The 20,690-nt window shown below is 44.9% G+C and overlaps 1 protein-coding gene across 5 annotated transcripts in view; it reads left to right on the top strand.

Moving 5' to 3' along the window:
- palld (palladin, cytoskeletal associated protein) overlaps positions 1-20,690 on the top strand; it is a 452,869-nt gene that overhangs the window by 19,458 nt on the left and 412,721 nt on the right. For 3 of the 5 annotated variants that reach the window (XM_063049509.1, XM_063049512.1, XM_063049508.1), the window contains exons 1-2: positions 5,285-5,397; positions 12,348-13,367. In XM_063049509.1, the coding sequence (XP_062905579.1) occupies positions 5,327-5,397; positions 12,348-13,367 (1,091 nt within the window). In that variant the 5' untranslated portion in view covers positions 5,285-5,326. Of the gene's footprint in view, positions 1-5,284; positions 5,398-12,347; positions 13,368-20,690 lie in introns of those variants that run through there. The other 2 variants (XM_063049510.1, XM_063049511.1) reach the window with 1 other exon arrangement.

Raw genomic sequence — 20,690 nt, 5'->3', positions numbered from 1 at the left:
AAGAGGAATAGTCCAGATAGCTGTGAGAGTCAGTAGGCTTATAGTAGACATCAGTAGATAAGCTGTCTCCAGAGACAGAGACAGAAAGATCTAGAAAGGGGAGGGAGGTGTCGGAAATGGACCAGGTAAACTTGAGGGCAGGGTGAAAGTTGGAGGCAAAGTTAATAAAGTCAACGAGTTCTGCATGCGTGCAGGAAGCAGCGCCAATGCAGTCGTCGATGTAGCGAAGGAAAAGTGGGGGACAGATACCAGAATAGGCACGGAACATAGATTGTTCCACAAACCCAACAAAAAGGCAGGCATAGCTAGGACCCATATGGGTGCCCATAGCTACAGCTTTAGTTTGGAGGAAGTGGGAGGAGCCAAAGGAGAAATTATTAAGAGTAAGGACTAATTCCGCTAGACGGAGCAGAGTGGTGGTAGAAGGGAACTGATTAGGTCTGGAATCCAAAAAGAAGCGTAGAGCTTTGAGACCTTCCTGATGGGGGATGGAAGTATATAAGGACTGGACATCCATGGTGAAAATAAAGCGGTGGGGGCCAGGGAACTTAAGATCATCGAAAAGTTAAAGAGCGTGAGAAATGTCACGAACATAGGTCGGAAGGGATTGAACAAGGGGTGATAAAACAGTGTCGAGGTATGCAGAAATGAGTTCGGTGGGGCAGGAGCAAGCTGAGACAATAGGTCGGCCAGGACAGGCAGGTTTGTGGATCTTGGGTAGGAGGTAGAAACGGGAAGTGCGGGGTGTGGGAACTATAAGGTTGGTAGCAGTGGATGGGAGATCCCCTGAGCGGATAAAGTCGGTGATGGTGTGGGAGACAATGGCCTGGTGCGCCTTAGTGTGGTCACGATCGAGGGGTAAGTAAGAGGAGGTATCTGCGAGTTGTCGCTGTGCCTCGGCAAGATAGAGGTCAGTATGCCAGACTACAACAGCACCCCCCTTATCGGCGGGTTTAATAATAAGGTTAGCATTAGTGCGGAGGGAGTGGAGAGCAGAGCGTTCCGAAGGAGTGAGGTTGGAATGGGGACAAGGTGCGGTAAAGTCGAGACGGTTGATGTCCCGTCGGCAGTTAGCAATAAAGAGATCCAGAGCAGGCAGAAGACCAGAGCGGGGTGTCCATGAAGAAGAGGAGGGTTGAAGATGGGAGAAGGGGTCATCGGTGGGAGTGGAAGAGTCCTTGCCGAAGAAGTAGGCTCGGAGACAGAGACGGCGGAAGAAAAGTTCCGCATCGTGGCGAACACGGAACTCGCTGAGGTGTGGGCGAAGGGGGACAAAGGTGAGGCCCTTACTGAGGACAGAGCGCTCTGCCTCTGACAGTTGAAGGTCGGAGGGGATGGTAAAGACCCGGCACGGATGAGAGCTGGGATCAGAGGGGGGAGGGGGGAGGCTGGAGGTGTCAATGGAGAGGGGAGGGTTGGGGTGAGAGGAAGATGGAGCCTCTGAGGGCCCAGGAGTTGACGGTGGGATCTGAGGAAGACGGGGCTGCGGAGTGGTGGTGGGGGAAGGGGAGACGGGAGTCACAACAGCAGCACATAAAGACCCGGCCTGGAGTTCAAGGCTGGAGATGCAGTTGGTGGTTGCGCGATCGCTGTGAAGGTGTCCATGGTCGTTGCTGGAGTCCGGGTTTTGAATATGCCCTGAGGTGTTGGAGCCGCCGAGATCAATGGCAGGAGCCGCAATCTGAAGTTCATGCCTGCTAGCGTCGGGGCCGGCAGGCTCTGGAGTCCGTAGATGTAGGATCTTGCGATCTTTGCCTAACATGACAAAGTCAAAAAAACGGCGATTCAGTAGGTACATTTAATGTCAGAGAAATATATACAATATGCATCCTGAAATTCTTTTTTCTCCGCAAACATACACGAAAACAGAGTGCCTCAAAGAATGAATGACAGTTAAGCGTTAGAACCCCAACACCCCCAGCTCCTCTCTCCCACAAGCAGTAGCAAAGCAACAAGCCCCCCTCCCCCACCAGCAAAAAAGTATCAGTGCCCTCCACCAAGCACTCAAGCATGCAGCAAAGTATCAATAAAGGCACAGACTTACAGTACCCTGAAGACTACTCATTCCCCGGTGTTTGACATACCACAGGCGCTCTCTCTCCCTAATAAGGGAAAAAGAGGTGTCTCCGTTTCACAGTGAGAGGGGAGACAAGGCAAACAACTCGCTGATTTACGATGTTAAAAATCTGTTGCATTGCTTCTTCCGAGCTCTGTGCCCAGAGAGTCGGCTCCAGAAAGGCTCAGGTCTCTGGACACACAGCCCACGGCAGCTAACCCACTGCTCCCAATGTTCTGTGTTCTCCTGCGACACCTCAGTCAGGGCACTGACCTAGAGTCAGCCTGTCTCCAGAGCCACAAAAATCTTGTACCCCAAAGGCGTGTCCTTGGGATATCAAAAAGCGACCAGTCGTGAGGCCCTGAGAGCAGATCCCATTCTCGCAAAGAACTGAAGTCAGAGTGTAATTCCAGGTCAGGGTCTTCTAAAGAACCTTGAAAAAGAAAAAAAGAGATATGAAAGATGGAAATAGAGCTGTTTGTGAAGATGCAAACAAAGGAGTCGCTGTTTAGCGCCATCTTCACTTCGCTCCTGAACTGGCATAGATAAGTTCACTCTCCACAACAGTGAACTGATTCCATAATCTATGGGCCCATTTACAACTCATCTTCTCAATATTATTTATTTACTTATTTATTTATTATTAGTATCTGATATATTTTATTGTATTTGCACAGTTTGTCGTCTTTTGCACATTTGGTTGTTTGTCGGCCTTTATTTGTGCGTAGTTTTTCATTGATTCTGTTGTATTTCTTTGTTCTATTGCCAATGCCCAAAATAAAATGAAATAATGAGGAACAGTCAAACCAAGGTACAGGTGTCCGGGGATCCCTGAAGACAACAACACAGGCAGTCTTGGTGGTTAAACAAGCAAATACAATAGTTACTTTAGCATAGAATTGTAAAAACAGGGAGTCTATGTAAAACTATATAAAACACAACTCAGGTCGCAATGGAGCACTGTGTACGGTTCTCATCACCACTCTGTGGGAAGGATATAGTTGTACTGCAGAGGGTGCAGAAGAGATTCAGCAGGATGTCACCTGAGATGGACTATGTCAGTTATGAGAAGAGACTGGAGGGGCTGGGTTTGTTTACCTTGAAGCAGAGGCAGCTGAGGGGGACCAGATCGAGATTACAGAATTACACAAGGAGATAGATGGGTTAAGAATGAGAAACTCTCTCCTGAGCAAGGCATCTATGAATTGTTAAATTGATTTATTAATCACTTAGAATGAGGTACAGTGAAAAGCTTCATCTTATCACTGTACTGAGGGAGAACAAGGGAATGTAGAATAGAGTGTTACTGTTGCAGAGAAGGTATAGTGCAGGCAAACAATAAGGTGCAAGGCCACGATGAGGGAAATTATCAGGTCAAGAGTCTATCTTATTGTTAAAAAGGTCTGGTCAGTAACCTTGCAACAGTGGGACAGAAGCTATCCTTGAATCTGGTGGTACGTGCTTTCAGGTTCCTGTATCTTCTTCCTAATGGGAGAAGGGAGAAGGGAGGATGATCATGGTAGGAATGATCTCGCAGACACACGTTAAGGGGTTTCAAAGGGATACGAGGAAGGATTTTTTTCCACAGAGGATGTTGAAACATGGAACATGCTACCCAAAGAGATGGTGGACGCAGAACGTCTAGGAAATTCTTCTTCTTCTTGGGCCCTTAGCTTCCAGTGGAGCGTAGGCCATCAATGACCTCCTGTCTCATTGCATCGATGGTATGGTTGGAGGTCGTCAATGTTTCTGCAATCCGTTGCATCCACTGTACAGAAGATTGACCTATACAGCTTCACCAGAGCCTGGTTGGCTGGCCTTACCCATTTCCACCTCTTATATCTGGAATGTAGGGTTTGCACTTTGAGAGGCATCTAAGAAATTCTTCAAGAAATAATTAGATTAGCACTTAAACTACCAAGGCAAAGGTAGCATAAAGAAACGGGATGAATTTAGATATGCACTTGATGGCTAGCATGACACGATGGGCAAAGGGTCCACGCTGACCTTGATTCCCATCTAAGCTAGTCCAATTTACCTATGTTTGGTCTGTATCCTCTAAACAAGGGGTTCAGAACCTTTTTTATGCCATTGACCATACCATTAAGCAAGGGTCTGTGGACCCCAGATTGGGAGCCCCTGCTCTGAACCACTCCTACCGATACACCTATCTGTATAACTTTGAAATATTGTTACTGTCTCAGACACTTCCTCATTCCATATACTGACCACCCTCTGGGTGAAAACGTTGCTCCTCAGGTCCTTTTTAAGTCTCTCCCTTTTCACTTTAAAACTTTGCCTTCTAGTTATTGATTTCCTAAACCTAGAAAAAGACTTTGCCTTGTCTATGTCCCTCATGACTTTAAACACCTCTATAAGGTCACCTCCCATTCTTGTACTTTCCAAGAAATAAAATCCTACTCTGCCCAACTTCTCTCTGTAACACAGGCACCATCCTGGTAAATATCTGTTTCAATCACATCCTCTTTGACTGTTCTAAACCCCACCAGATACAAGTTCAAACTCTCTTCATAAGAACATTCAGTAGAACGTAGACCCTTCACCCTACCTCAAAATCAATCTAAAGTTTCCCTCCCATATAGTGCTCATTTTTCTTCCATCCATGTGCCTGTTTAATGTCCCCAATGTGTCTGCCTGTACCAGTACCTCTGGCAGTGTGTTCCAAATACTGTATATACCACCCTCTGTGTATAAAAAACCTACTCCTACATTTTCCTCCAATCACCTTAAAACTATACCCTTTTATATTTGCCATCGCTGCCCCAGGAAAAAGGTGCTGGCTGTACATTCTTGTCATCTTGTACACTTCTATCAAATCACCTCTCATCTTCCTTCACTCCAAAGAGAAAAGCCCTAGCTCGTTCATTTCCTCGCCGGGCATGCTCTCTAATCCAGGCAGTATCCTGGTAAATCTCCTCTGCACCCTCTCTAAGGCTTCCCCGTCCTTCCTGTAATTAGGTAGTCAGAACTGAATACAATACGCCAAAAGAATCCTGATCCTTTCTAACCATCTAATTAAATTTTTATAAACTGTTTCCAAGGCAGTTACATATTTCCACAAATTAAGAGATCATTCTCCCAATGTAATGGGCTGCACTTATTCATAAATAAGAAAAGCCAATATGAAGCTCACTTTGTGTGATGTCACCGGGCCAAAGGGCAATTTCCAGGCTTTTCGTTATCTGATTGGTTGCTATGCATCCCACCTGTGATTTCTGTAGCAATGAGGCCTTTGGATTGCTTAATGAGATGGTTCGTGTTATTTTATATCAGCTTAACATTACCCAGGTGGGGAAAAGAGTGCTGAAGCCTTCAATCATGTAAGTATATATATCTTTTACTGCAATTTCAGTGAAAAGATGTTGTATTTTTAAAAGATTTGTATTGAATTGAAAACATTGGCTACAAATTCCTACCATCTGGAGCCCATTCCATTTTAAATGCTTAACCCTTAGCTTCAAAGGTTCAGTCTGAACCTGAAGCACTTCATTGGATCAGATTTATTAACACTTCTTGTTATGTTTCAGTAAAGTTGGGAGAATAGGTTAGTTTGGGTGCTGGTCGGAGCTGAGGAGGTTATAGGACAAGAGGGGGAGGCAGGGATATTCTGCCACTGAAGTTTCTTCTGCCAATCTGTGTCTTAATCTTTGCCCCAGTCATAGTACGTGGTTTCCAGAATCCTCAGCACCTTGCCATACGAAGTTTGATTTTGGTTTGGGATTTGCTTCTGATAAGCTCCCCAGACACCATTGACTCTTGGTGGGGATGAGAGGTGCCTGGACCATGTTCCCTATCGTCCTAGATGAGCTGGGTCATCAGCATTGGTGGGACTCCTGGTTTGCATGGACCAGTTGGGCCAAAAAGAACCTTTCCAGACTGTATGACTGGACAGCAAAGGCCATTCAGTCCATCAATATTGTTCCACCATTCCATGAGATCATTGCTTGATCTGATCTTCCATAGAATCCTAGAGCATAAAACCAGGCCCTTTGAAATGACTGAACAGTCTATCCAGGTGAGGAGGTCCTTTATGTATGAATCTATCAGGTTTATTTATTGCAGCCTCTACATCTCATCGAGATCCCATGCTGACTGGGGGATCACTTCATCGAGCCCCTTCACTTCATCCACCATAACAGCCAAGATCTCTCGGTGACCAGCTGTCTTAATTCCTCAATCCATTCCCACACTCTCATGCCTGTTCAGTGTCTCCTGTCCTGCCAAACTGAGGCCAGATGCAGATTAGAGGGGTAACACTTCATTTTCCAGATAGTAGTCTCCAGCTCGACAGCATGATTTCTCCAACATCTGGTAACCACTCCCCTCTGTCATTCCCTTTTTGCTTTCCAGCCCTAGCATCCTTTCTCTTTCCTCTGCCCATCACCCACACACTCCTCCTCCCTCCAGTTCCATGTCTCTCTTCCTTCCATTGTCCCCTCCTATCTGATTCCATCTTCTTTACTTCCACCTAACACCTTCCAGTTTCCTGCATCATTCACACTTTCCCCCTCCCTCGTTTGTGTATCATTCTCCTCCCCCCTCATCTGGATCCACCAGCTCTTGCTGTACCCCTGCTCCTACCCTTTTATACTACCCATCTCCCCTCTTTGCTTCCAGTCCAAAACAATGATCATCCATCAATGCTGCCTGATCTGCTGAGTTCCTCCAGCATTGTGCACGTTGCTCAGGATTTTCAGCACCTATAGTCGTGTGTGTGTGTGTGTGTGTGTGTGTGTGTGTGTATGTATGTGTATGAGAGAGACCTACCTTATCCACATAGCTCCAAGTGCCTCAGTTGTTCACACCTGCACCTGATGATATAAGGTATCTGATAAGAGAGGTAATCACATCTATTGTATTCACTTTCAATTGTATATGATATATAATTCTATATCAGATTATCTTAGATGGTTGTCTTGGTTAGTATGGGCCAGTTGGGCCAGAGAGCTTGTTTCTGTGTCATCTTGATAACCCTAGCAGAGAAATCTTCCCATTCTTTCCCTGTCAAACACCATAAGATATCTCCACTAGGCGTAGATGTCAACAGTGCAAATTTTTGAACCATGATAAGGTAATGGAGGTCGGTCACAGGTCTGCCAATATCTCACTGAATGGTATAACAGCCTTAATGGGCTGCATAACCTTTGCTTCAATGACCCAGCTGTTCTGGGGTGTGGCAAAGAGTACTCTCCATGTTCCACCTCACCTCAGACCTTGGGGCCCAATCAAATATTCCCAAAGAAAGATCGATCTTTATTCTGCAAGGTCACAGTGGCTCTGGAACCCAGGAAGTGTGAATGGGGACAAATCTCTAATTAGAAATTACCTGTCCAGATGACTGAAGTGGTTGAGTTACATATATGTAGCTAGGGTCCCCAAGACTGTTGCACAGTACTGTATTTGTCAACATGGAGCAGTGAGCAACTTTGTAAATCTGGCCAGAGAAAAGGATGTTGGGAATGGTGGGGGTGGAGTACTGCAGAGGAGGTGTGGGACGGGTGGCAGAGGAGGAGCGCTGGGGTGGGTGTGGGTGACGGGTGCTGATGCCCAGAAAGGTTATTTGATTCTAAACAATTGGTTTATTGTTCAGTGCAGAATGTCTCTCTGGTGCTTCCTGCTCCCTCCCCTCTCCCTTCCCCTTTTCCCAACTATGATTCCCCTCTCCCTGCCCCCTTCCTACTTTCAGTCCACAACAGAGACCCATATCAGAATCAGGTTTATCATCACTCACATACGTCATGAAATTTGTTTTTCTCTGCACCAACAGTACAGTGCAATACATAAAATTAATACAGAACTTAGGCACCATAGCAATATACATGTGCCTAAAGCTTTTGCACAATACTGTATTTATCACAAGATCATCAAAACTTACAATGAAATGCACCATTTGTGTTAACAACCGACACTGCCAAGGATGTGTAGGTGGCAGCCTGCAAGTGTCACCACACGTTCCGGCGCCAATGTAGCATGCTCGCCGTGTTCGGCAGAATAATGCAGAACACAACGAAACAGGAAACGGCAAGTGCCAAAACAATAAGAGCAAAGCAAGCCTCACTCCTCCCTCCCACCCATGCTCACAGACTCATTTCTCCAACCCCAGGTCTGGCCACCTTCGGTGTCTAGCCTTCAGTGGACTCAGACTGGCAGAAGTTGGGCCTTCGACTTCCCCAGCAGTCTCGCCTCATTTTGCCTTTTGAACTAATGTATTTTTGCACTGTCTTTTCCTTCACTATCTTCGACGATTTATGTTCTGTATGTTCTGTGTGCCTATGCTGCTGCTACAAGCAAGTTCTTCATTGTACCTGTATCTCACCCTAATCCTGCACATAACATTAAACTCAACTGCACAAGAAGGGTTAACAAAGTCTGGTGCTTGAGGTTCTGATTTACTTCACCGATTGTGTAAAATAAGAGATTCAGTGCTTTTTTAAAAAATGGAATTGACTCCAGATGGCAGGTCGTAGCTGGTTGACAAAGACTTGCATTTCTATAGCAACCACTGTGACCTCAAGCAGTCAATGAAACGCTATTAAAGTGTGCTTCCTATTGCAACTCGGGAAACAGCACACAGTAATGCACAGCAAGATTCCAAAGGACAAATGATCCCTGTCCCTCTGTTTTTCATTGGGTTGGGGCAGTCTGAGGACAGTACCAAAAATTGGAGCCTGAAGGTCGATCAGAAGTCAAAACCCAGTGGCCGAAGCCCAGGGGCTGGATGCCTGCCCTGGAGTTGAAGGGCTGTCATGTGTGTGGATGGAAGGAAAAGGATTTTGTTTGTTTTGTTGTTTCATTGCTTGTTGTGCTGTCTGTTGTCCTGCTGAGTTTGTTGGTGCCAGAATGAATAGTGACATTTGCAGGCTGCCCCCAGTGCGTCCTCAGGGGATAGAAAAGGCATATGAAAAGGGCAGTGATACAATAGTCATGGGGGAATTTCAATATGCAGGTACGCTGGGAAAATCAGGTTTGAGCTAGATCCCAAGAGGGGGAATTTGTAAAATGCCTACAGGATGGCTTTTTAGAGCAGCTTGTGATTGAGCCCACTAGGGGAAAGACTGTTGTAGATTGAGGGTTGTGTAATGAACCAGATTTGATTTGGGAGCTTAAGATAAAGGAAACTTGGGAGGAAGTGACATAATATGAAAGAATTCCCCCTGCAGTTTGAGAGGGAGCAGGCAAATTCAGATGTATCAGTATTACAGTGGAGTAAAGGGAATTACAGAGGCATAAGAGAGGAGCTGGCCAAAGTTGATTGGAAAGGGACACTAGCAAGGATGACAGCAGAACAGCAAAGGCTAGAGTTTCTGGGGGCTATTCAGAAGGTGTAGGATAGATACATCCCAAAGATGAATAAGTATTCTAAAGGGAAGATGAGGCAACTGTAGCTGACAAGGGAAGTCAAAGACGGCATAAAAGGAAAAGAGAGGGCATATAATATAGCAAAAATTAGTGGGAAGGTAGAGGATTGGGAAGCTCTTCAAAACCACCAGAAGGTAACTAAGAAGCTATAAGGAGAGAAAAGATGACATATGAAGATAAGCTGACCAATAAATTGAAAAAGGATACCAATTTTTTTTTCAGACAGATGAAGAGTAAAAGAGAGATGAAAGTGGATGTTGGACCACAGGAAAATGACACTGGAGAGGTAGTAATGAGGGACAAGTAATGGCAGACAAATATATTAAGTATTTTGAGCCAGTCTTTACCATGGAACACACAAATAGTCTGCCAGAAATTTGAGAGTGTCAGGGAGCAGAAATGAGTGTTGTTAGTATTACCAAGGAAAAGCTGCTTGGGAAGCTGAAAAGTCTGAAGGTAGATAAGTCACCTGGACCAGATGGACTACACCCCAGGGTTCTGAAGGAGGTAGTTGAAGAGATTATGGAGGCATTAGTAATGATCTTTCAGGATCAATAGATTCCGGAATACTGAAAATTTTCAGATGTCACTCCACTCTAGAAATGAGAGGGAAGCAGAAGAAAGGAAATGATACACCATTTATCTTGACTTCAGTGGTTGGGAAGATGTTAGGAGCCAATTGTTAAGGATGAAGTTTTGGGGTACTTGGAGGCACATGGTAAAATAGGCCAAAGTCAGCCAGCATGATTTCCTTAAGGGAAAATCTTGCCTGACAAACCTTTTGGAATTCTTTGAGGAAATAACAGGCAGGATAGACAGTTACTTCTGATTTCATTTACTTTTGATTTTCAGAAGTCCTTTCACAAGGTGCCCCACACGAAGCTGCTTAACAAGAGCTTGTGCTATTACAGGAGAGATATAGCACGGATAGAAGATTGTCTGACTGGGAGGAGGCAAACAGTGGAAGTAAAGGGGACCTTTTCTGGTTGGCTGCCGGTAAATAGCAGGGGTCCACAGGGGTTGGTGTTGGGACCGCATCTTTTCATGTTATGTGTCAGTGATTTGAATGATGGAATCATTGGCTGATTGTGGCCAATTTTGTGGACGATACGAAGATAGGTGGATGAGTAAGTAGTGTTGAGGAAGAAGAGAGTTTGCAGGATTTAGACAAATTCGGAGAATGGGCAAAGAAGTGGCAGATGGAATATAGTGTTGGGCAGTGTCTGGTCTACTTTGGTAGAAGGAATAAAGGCATAGACTGTTTTCTAAATAGGGAAAAAAATCAAAAATCAGATGTGCAAAGAGACTTAGGAGTCCTTGTGCAGGGTACAATAAAGGTTAACTTGCAATTTGAGTCAGTGGTAAGGAAGGCAAAAGCGATGTTAGCATTCATTTTGAGAGGACTGGAATACAAGTGCAAGTATATTATGCTGAGATTTTGTAAAGTTTAAAAGTTTAAAATAATTTTTATTATCAAAGTGGATACATGTCACCATATACACTCCTGAGGTTCATTTTCTTGTGGGTATTCACAGTAAATACTTGAAACAAAATAGAATCAATGAAAGACTGCACCCAACAGGATGGACAAACAATCAGTGTGCAAAAGACAACAAACTATGCAAATACAAAAAGAAAAAAAGGAAATAATAATAATACTAATAAATAGGCAATAAATATAAGAGCTTGAGATGAAGAGTCCCTGAAAGTGAGGCCATAGGTTATGAGAACATTTCAGTGATGGGACGAGTGAAGTTATCCCCACTGGTTCCAGACCCTGATGGTTGATGGTTAATAAATCTAATCACACTTCTCGCTCTCTTGGTAATGTAGGGTCAAAGACCCCTCTCACTTCAGATATTCTTTCTTCTTCCCTCTCCCATCGGGCAGAAGATGCAAAAGCCTGAAAGTAGATACCATTAGGCTCAAGGACAGCGTCTACCCCATTGATATAAGAAATTGAATGGTCCCCTAGTACAATAAGATGGATTATTAAACTCTCACTTTCCCACCTTACCGCACCTTTCTGCCTGCACTGCACTTCCTCTGGAGCCGTAACACTTCATTCTGCATTCTGTTACTGTACGAACTCGGTGCGTTGATATGATGAAATGGTCAGTATGGATGACGTGTAACCCAAGGTCCTGAAGGAATGTGCTGAGCAGCTGCGTGGAGTTCTCTCAACACATTTTCAATCTGTGTCACCGTCCTGCTGAAGGGTTTCAGCCCAAAATGTCAACGGTACTCTTTTGTACGGATGCTGCCTGGCCTGCTGAGTTCCTCCAGCATTTTGTGTGTGTTGATAACATTTCAAGTCCGCGTTTATTGTCATCCAGCTCTACACATATACCACCAAATGAAGCGATGTTCCTCTGGACCTTTGGGGCACCCACAATACATGTATTACACACAGCACATAAAACAAAATATTACCACAGATAAGCTAGTGAAATGCAATTCAAAATGCAGGTGAAGTGCACCATACAGGTAAACAGTTCGCTGTTCTGGTGACGGGACCTCGGTGGTGGTAGGGTATTCATTAGACTCACAGTCTGTGCGAGTCTGGCAGTCCAAAGTGCTGTTGCTTCTGTATCTCCTTCCAGATGGTGGTGGGTCAAAGAGACTGTGTGATGGGGCAACCCTCAGGAATCATTGCTCGCAGTGTAATAATCTCTCAAGCCAAAGTGCTGGGCGCAGTATGAGATCTGAACCCTGAGCTTTCCTGGCTCAAGATCTAAGCATAATGGAGCCACAGCTAATGCAGTCAAGAGTTTGGCAGAATCTTTGTTTTACTCTGGATGTGGTATTGTTTGTTAAGTAGAATCCATATGCCAAGAAGTTCCAAAAGAAAATGGTCGAGTCAACAATTTTTCTTTCTGGTAATGTGGTTTTTCTCTCCATTAATTTTCAGCATGCAAGACGGGTCGCTTGATCATGCACTGCCCCTCTCTCAGATGCTAAAGGAGGCCTATTCATCCGGGAAAGCCCCACCAGACACGTGCGACGGTGTGATGTCTGAGGTCTCGTCACACGATCTGTACTTTGACTCTCTCTCGGAGTTCCAGGAAGATGTGATGGGTAGCCCAGTCCTGGGCCTCTCAGCCTTCCTCAGTCAGGAGGAGATGAACAAGAGCCTCGACCTGGCCCGGGTGGCCATAGCTGAGAACTCGTCGGAGGAGGCCGACGAACCTGAGCTGGAGGACATCTCCCGTTACCTCTGTCCCCGCTCCTCTGTCAGCTCGCCAGGCAGCTCGGCCTTGTCCTCCCAGGGGACCACCAGATTGGCAGAAGCACCCTCGGGCAAAAATGCTGAGGCCGACGGCAGTGTGACACCAGACATCCAATACATGGGCAGCAGCCGTGCCCACTCCCAACATGACAGCAGTCGACCAGAAACCCCGGGCTCTGTAGTAGCCCTTGGAGGATCGGGGACACAGTGGGAAACCGCATCCGGTGAGCTGGATCCCTCTCACCATCCCAAAGACAACGGGGCGCTGGAACCCCAAAGCCCGAATTCTCCCAGGAACGAGTTCCGTCCCAAATCCGTGTCCTTCATTGAGGAGCTGTCGTCCATCTTCAGGACTGTTCGGCCGTCGCACTCGTCCCAGCAGAAACACAAGGGCGACAGCTCGTCCCCTGACAGCGGGTACCTCTCACCGAAGAGCCACGCCAAAGCCGGCAGAGAGCTGGCTGGGAAGGCCAGAGCTATGGAACCCAGAGCGGCTCCGGCCCCGGCGCCTGGCTCTGAGGCGGGCAGGCGGAGCCGGTCGGCGGAGCAGGAGGGTGATGCCAGAGCGGAGATGGCAGGGGACCTCGCCACTGCTTGCTCAGCTCCCCGGTTCACCCAGAAGCTGAGGAGCCAGGAGGTGACTGAAGGGAGCATGGTGCGACTGGACTGCAGAACGCTGGGAAATCCACAGCCTGTGGTGAGGTAAGCGTAGGCCCCACACCAGCCCCTCACTCCTCCCTGAGATCTTGAGATCTTGCTGGAAATGTAATGGGACGTTAATAATATGTGTGCCATGCAAACCTCATAATAGCTGCAAGCTTTCAGATGAGCCCAAAAGCCAAGTGTCAGGATCCTCCTGGAAATATAATGGAACATTAATAATGTACACTGCGAGAACCTCGTAATAGCAGCTAGTTTTCAGATGTGGTCAATATCCACTCAATACATTTTCCTCACATCAAATCACATCCCTTTATTTACTTTCCCTTTAAGGACCGACTGGTTTTGAACATTAATTTTCAGTTAATTGTTCCATTCAAAGTTAAGTCTGGCCCTGCATTGTCGTCATTGGGAAAGGAATCTTGACCTATCCCTCTGGTCTAAAGAAAAGTTGAACTGTTCAATCTCCTTTTGGCACAGGAAACGTAGAATTTTTAATCAAATCTGTTTATTTCCCTATTGTATTGTTTCCTTTCTCTTTCTTTCCGAATGCAGATTTTCCACCCCCCCCCCCACCCCGGCCACAATTTTATTTCTCTGCCTATGCACAATTTGGTTCTAATCTGCCCCATCTCCAGCCTGACATCTTTTTGGTTGAGTAGACCGATCAAGGCTCCTGTTGTCAGCTGAGGTCCCAGACACCCGACTTCCCTCTGCACACCATCCTTACTGTCATATCTCTTGTAGGTGAACTGCTCTAGGGCTTCATGGTGGAAGGAGAAGTTCAAGTTTACTGTAAATATATACAATATTAGACTGTACTTGTATACAACCAAGTGAAACAATGTCGTTCCATACATGGTGCACCCACAATACATAACACATAAAACATAAATAATATATGACCACAAGTAAATGAATACAATATAATCCAGAATGCATGCAGTGCACAGCACAGGTGAACAGCAATACCTCGCTGCCCTAGTGACGAGACCAGCATTCAATATTGCATTGATGAAGGACATGATTGCAGTTTTGAGGTGCTCCTCATCTCTGTACCTTCCAGTGCTTCTGTTCAACTTGTTAAGGAATGTCTGAAAGCGAGTCCCCTCTGCAGCACAAATCAATTAGTGCAGCATTGCTTGCAGTACTTTCTTGTGTCCTCCTGGTACCAGCCAAACGGCTCCCAAGATCTCCAGCATTGCAATCTTGGGTCATCTGCTATATGTGTAGTCAAAACATGCCTTGGAATTTGAGAAACATTGTCTGTTGGAAGGTAAGACATATATTCGCTTATTGCAGCAACCTGACCTTCACTGTAACATGATTGGGTCAACCATTGTTTGATATCCTCCCTGAATGTACCTTTATAGGTATCAATGCTTGAGAAACATTCATTCTGTTTTTCCAGTTCGTCCTTGGGAAGCAAAGAAATCAGTATCTGATGTGTTGGCAGGGTATTCATTAGTCTCACAGCCTGAAGGAAGAAATTGTACCCAGTCTGGCAGTCCTAGTCCTGGTGCTCCTGTACTTTCTTCCTTATGGTAGTGGGTGAAAGACACTGTGGGATCGGTGGCAGGGATCCTCAATAATTGTTTAGCACATTCGTGTACGATGCTCTCTGAAAATGTCACAAATGGGGGGTGGGGAACAGGAATTCCAGTGACGCTCTCGGCTCGTCTTTACCTTACTCTGTAGGGTCTTGCGGTTTGATACCTTGCAGCTTCCGTACTGCACAATGATGCAGCCAGATAGGATGCTCTCAACGTAGAAAGCTCCTGTAAAAAGTTGTTAGAATGGGGGTGTATGCTGCCTCTTTCCAACAAGACATTAGCCCACGGTGTCAGTGCGTGTGTGTATAAATGTGTGCGGGAATTGAACTTTGAACCTAGTTATGTGGCTAATTTGTTATGCAGAATGAACATAAGAATACTTCTACTGCTTTTCTCTCAGTCCACAAACCAGATGGTGTATAATTTAAAGCAGACAGCCTGCAGTATGTTTTTGTCCAAGTTAGAGCTGTGGTCTGTCAGTGGTTTTTATAACGAACACATATAACCTTGGGAAATAGTCCATTAAATACTGTGAAATGCCCATGATTTAAATTGAGACCATCGTTGACAACTATAGGAGCAGAATTAGGCCAGTCAGCACATTGAGTCGGTTCTGCTATTTGATCATGACTGATTTAATATCCCGCTCAATCCCATTTTCCTGCCTTCTCCCTGTAACTTTTGATGCCTCGATTAATCAAGAACCTATCGACTTCTGTGTTAAATATACCCAATGACTTGGCCTCCACAGCAATAAATTTCATTGATTTACCACCCACTGGTTAAAGAAATTCCTCCTCATCTCTGTTCTAAAGGGACATCCTTGTATTCTGAGGCTGTGCCCTCTGGTCCCAAACTCCCCCACTATACGAAACATCCTCTCCATGTCCACTCTCTCTCGGCCTTTCACTATCCAACAGGTTTCAATGAGACGCCTCTCATTCTTTTAAACACCAGCGAGTATAGTCACCTTTTGTTTCGTGGAGAATGTCAGAGACATTCTAGACTCCCTATCTAGACTCATTAGGTAGGTGTCCAATCACAAACAAGAGTCCTGCTGAAGGGTCTCGGCTCGAAACGTTGACCGCACATTTTTCCATAGAAAGTTCCTCCAGCATTTTGCGGGTGTTGCTCAGTAGGTAAGGTAACTCTGTGACGTTATAAATCGGCTAGAGTTCCATGAGCAAGCAGAAACAAACAGTGTGGTTTCGTCACCTCTAGAGTTTGCAGAGAATTATGCAAAAAGTTAAAAAAAAATCCAGTGAGCAGCAGTTCTGTGGGTGAAAACATCTTGTTAATGAGAGAGCTCGGAGGAGAGTGGCCAGTCTGGTTCAAGCTGACAGGAAGGTGACAGTAACTCAAATAATCTTGCTTTACAACAGTAGTGTGCACAAGGGCATCTTTGAACACACAACACATCAAACCTTGAAGTGGAGGGACTATAGTAAATACAGAACATACACTCAGTGGCTATTTTATGCAGGAGGTACCTAATAAAGTGGCTACTGGGTGTATATGAGGGTAGAAGTACAAGAACACAATGATCAATCGTGGGGTTTATTTCAATAAGTATCCAACTCACTGAGTTCCTCCAGCTCCCTTTGTGTGTTGCTAGTAAACCTTCTCTGAACTGCTTTCCGTGCATACTGTATCTCACTGAAGCAGGCGAGTGCCATCACAAAGAAGACATGAGAGCATCGCTAGAACTTTGCATAGTTTCAGCATGTCGCCAAAACTTTGATCAGCATCTGTAAATGCAGGGTGAGGAGTATCCTAACTGGTTGCATCACGACCTGGTGTGGAAACAGTAAATTCCAGGACTGGAAATGTCGACAGAAAGTGGTGTATGCTGTCCAGTCCATCACAGTCCAAGCCCTCTCACCAGCATCGAGCACATTTCCATGGAGAGCTGCCACAAGAAAGGAGAGCCAACATCAAGGATCTTTCCCATCCAGGCTGGGCCCACTTATCACTACTACCATTGAGCAAGAGGTACAGAAGCCTTAGATCCCACACCACTGGGAACAGTCATTACCCTTCAAACATCAGGCTCCTGAACCGGTATGGATAACTTCTCTCACCTCGACTCTAAACTGATTCCACAACCTACAGGTTCACTTTCAAGGACTCTTTACAAATGACAAACAGCTATATTGTACGATTTTCTTCTTTTGAACTTTAATTGTCAATCTTGGTTTATGTATCATTTTTCATAAACTATCGCATTTACTTTCTTGTAAACGGCTGCAAAAAATGATTCTCAAGGTAGTAAATGGTACTTTGATAATAATTTTTATTTTGATTTTGAAGTCTGTGGGAGTTTGCAGATGCAAATTGACAACACTGCCTCCTACATCACAGCAGTCATTACACTTACCTACTTTTTAAGCATTTTGGTTTGTTGTAAGGTCACAAAAGCTGCGACAGGAATATAAGGCTTCCTTGAAGCTCCCAGAGCACTGCGGTGGCGGGATTTATTTCTTTAGTTTATCTAGAGATCCTGCATGGACCAGGCCCTTCCACCCCAAAGAGCCACACTGCCCAGCATCGCACCGATTTAACACTAGCCTAATCACAGGACAATTTACAGTGACCAGTTACCTACTAACAGGCATGCCTTTGGAACCTGGAAGGAATTGCTTTTGTTTTTAGTTCAAGGTTTATTTGTTATTGAAGTATGTATGCAGTATATAACCCTGAAGTTCGTCTTCCCAATGAGAGCCTCAAAACGTAAATTGGCTGCAGCTTGTTCAAAATGCACCAGCAAACACCTTAACCAAAAAAAGAAAACCTGAGCACATTTCACCGATTTAGGCATCATCACACGGACTGCCAGTGACCTTTAGGATCAATTTTAATATACTCTTAATTGTATATAAGGCTCTGAACAATCTAGTTCTTCCGTATTTTTTGGAGCGTCTATCCCCTTACATCCCTAATCACAATCTTAGCTCCACAAGTACTGGTTCGCTTAGTGTCCTAGAGCCCAGCACGTTAGAACTGGTGACGGGGCCTTTTGCTCTTATGCACCAAAAATCTGGAAAATGGTACTGACTGAGACATACTGTGGAACGTTTCAAAACACTTCTAAAAACCTACTTTTTAAATTTGGCCTACTTATAGGTTTACTTAATGCCTGTTGATGTTGATTAAAAATTATTATTATCTGGAGGAAAGTCACGCAGTTCGTGGGGAGAACGTATGAACCCTTACAGACAGCGCTGGAATTGAACTCTGAACTCTAAAGTGCCCCGAGCTGTAATAGCGTCACGCTAATGGCTATGCTACTGTAGGCTGTTGGCTTTCTCTGAGCACAGGCAAATGAAAGAGTGGCTAAAATTCTGTAACATCACCCTTGACTTCCTCTCGCCCCAACCCCCTTCCCTTCCGTCTCCAGCTCCCTTCGGCCAGCTGCTGAAGGATTCACATCAGAACTGACCCATCACGTGTAATTCAGGAAACAAGACCTCATCGTGTGACTCCTAGCATACATCCATTATGGGTGTACCATAAACATGAGGAGAGCAAACATATTGCTTATGTGTTGCTGGGGAGCTCCCCATGAATTTCTTTTGATTTATGGTTGAGCCATTTACAAGCAATTAACTACAAACTTATTGATCACTTCTAATATTTCTGATAAATTATTTATTTATCTATTGATTGATTGAGATTCAGTGCAGAGTAGGCTCTTTCAGCTCTTCGAGCCGGGCTGGCCAGTAACACACAATTTAACCCTAGCCTGTGAAAATTTACAATGACCAATTAACCCATCAACTGGTGCATCTGTGGGCTGTGGGAGGAAACCGGAGCACCCAGAGGAAACCCGCACAGTACAAACTCCTTACAGACAGCGGGGGAATTGAACCCGGATCACTGGTACTGTAAAGTGTTGCGCTAACCACTGCACTACTGAGCTAATTCAGGAACAAATGGAAGGTGGACTGGATTGTTTGTTAGAAGCGCTAGTAATCTTCAATCACGGTTCAAATCCCGCCGCCGCCTGTAAGGAGTTTGTACGTTTTGTCCGTGACCTCCAGGTGCTCAGATTCCCCCCAACATTACAAAGGTGTACAGGTAGAGGTAGTGAGTTGTGGGCATGCGATGTTGGCATCAGAAGCGTGGCGACACTTATGGGTTGCACAGAACAATCCTCACTCATTTGAATTGATGGAAGCAATGTCTTAAACCATACTGTATTTTTTGATGTTTCAATGTACATGTGACAAACAGAGTTAATTTTTAAATCTTTAGAACTAACCCCATTTTAATCTCTCTACATTTCTGTCAATTGACCTACAACACTGGGCATCGATTACAGCAATCAATTAATCTACTGACCTGCGGAGTCCCTACCTACCACAGCAGGGAGTGGAGGCCGGATAATTAATTACTTACATGCTGTGGCCCCGTTATTAGGTACACTTGTACACATGTTCGTTAGTGCAAATATCTAATCAGCCAATCATAGGGCAGCAACTCAGTGCATAAAAGCATGCAAGCAGCTATAAAATTAAATAAGAAGTGCAAAAATAGAAATAAGAAAGTATTGAGGTAGTGTTCATGGGATCAATGTGCATTCGGAAATCAGACGGCAGAGGGGAAGAAGCTGTTCCTGAATCATTGAGTGTGTGCCTTCAGACTTTTGTACCTCCTTCCTGAAGGTAGCAATGAGAACAAGACATGACCTGGTTGATGAGGGTCTTTAGTGATGGATGCTGCCTTTTTGAGGCATCACTCCTTGAGGATGTCCTAGATAATTTGTTTATTTTTATTTTTTTATTCATAAAGTGTATCTATTCAGGAACATCTGGACCTCCCTCAGATTTTGTGGTTGGAGTAATGTCTGATCAAGTGCATGGGTCAAAGTCAAAGTCAAGCCCGTTGTCATCTGTATGCACAGGTGAAATGAGAATATTACTAGTAGCAGCTTCTCAGGCACAGAGCATCTGATAAGCTGCATTCACAAGAGAAAACACTAATTGAGCAGAAAGTATACATAATTTTTGCAAGGAGGAACACAATTAAATAAATTAAACTGTATTGTGGTGCAAAGTGGTCATAGTGTTGCTAAACTCCAGTGATTAGGATTGTGCAGGTTGGTTCAAGTGTCAAATTGCTGAAAGGAAGCGGCTGTTCTTGAACCTGGTGGTGTGGGACTTCAGGTTTCAGGACCTCCTGCTTAATGGTAGCTGTGTGAAGATGGTGTGGTCTGGATGATTGGGATTTCTGATGGATGTTGCCTTTTTGAGGCAGTGTCTTATGATGCTGGGAAGGGATGTGGCCGTGATCTATTGGGCAGAGTCCACTCCTCTTGAATTCCTGTGCATTCAAATTGCTGTATCAGACCATGATCCAACCCGTCAGGATACTAAGTCAGGGCATCAAACAGCCAGCGAGTTCCATGTTAGTTCCTTGCGAACCTAAAACAGTGGTGGTGCAGAAGTTAAAATACTAGACTAGGAGAAGAAGAAAGATTAGCTTTATTTGTCCACGAACATCAAAACATACAGTGACAGGAGTCACTTTCATCAAGTTAAATCAGTGAGGATTATGTTGGGCAGCCTGCAAGTCTCACTGTGCTTCTGGTGCCAGCACAACTCACTTTGAACTTTTTTTACTGTGCCCATGGCTTGTTCTTCATCAAGTTATGGTATTGCTTGCACTGTTGTAACTATATGTTATAATTATGTGGTTTTTGTCAGTTTTTCAGTCTTGGTCTGTCTTGTGTTTCTGTGATATCACACCGGAGGAACATTGTATCATCTCTTAATACATGCATACTAAGTGACAATAAAAGAGGACTGCGTGC

Source organism: Mobula hypostoma, chromosome 5 (genome assembly GCF_963921235.1).
Source record: "Mobula hypostoma chromosome 5, sMobHyp1.1, whole genome shotgun sequence".
NCBI classification, from domain to species: Eukaryota; Metazoa; Chordata; class Chondrichthyes; order Myliobatiformes; family Myliobatidae; genus Mobula; species Mobula hypostoma.
This window is presented reverse-complemented; position numbering and strand designations above follow the sequence as displayed.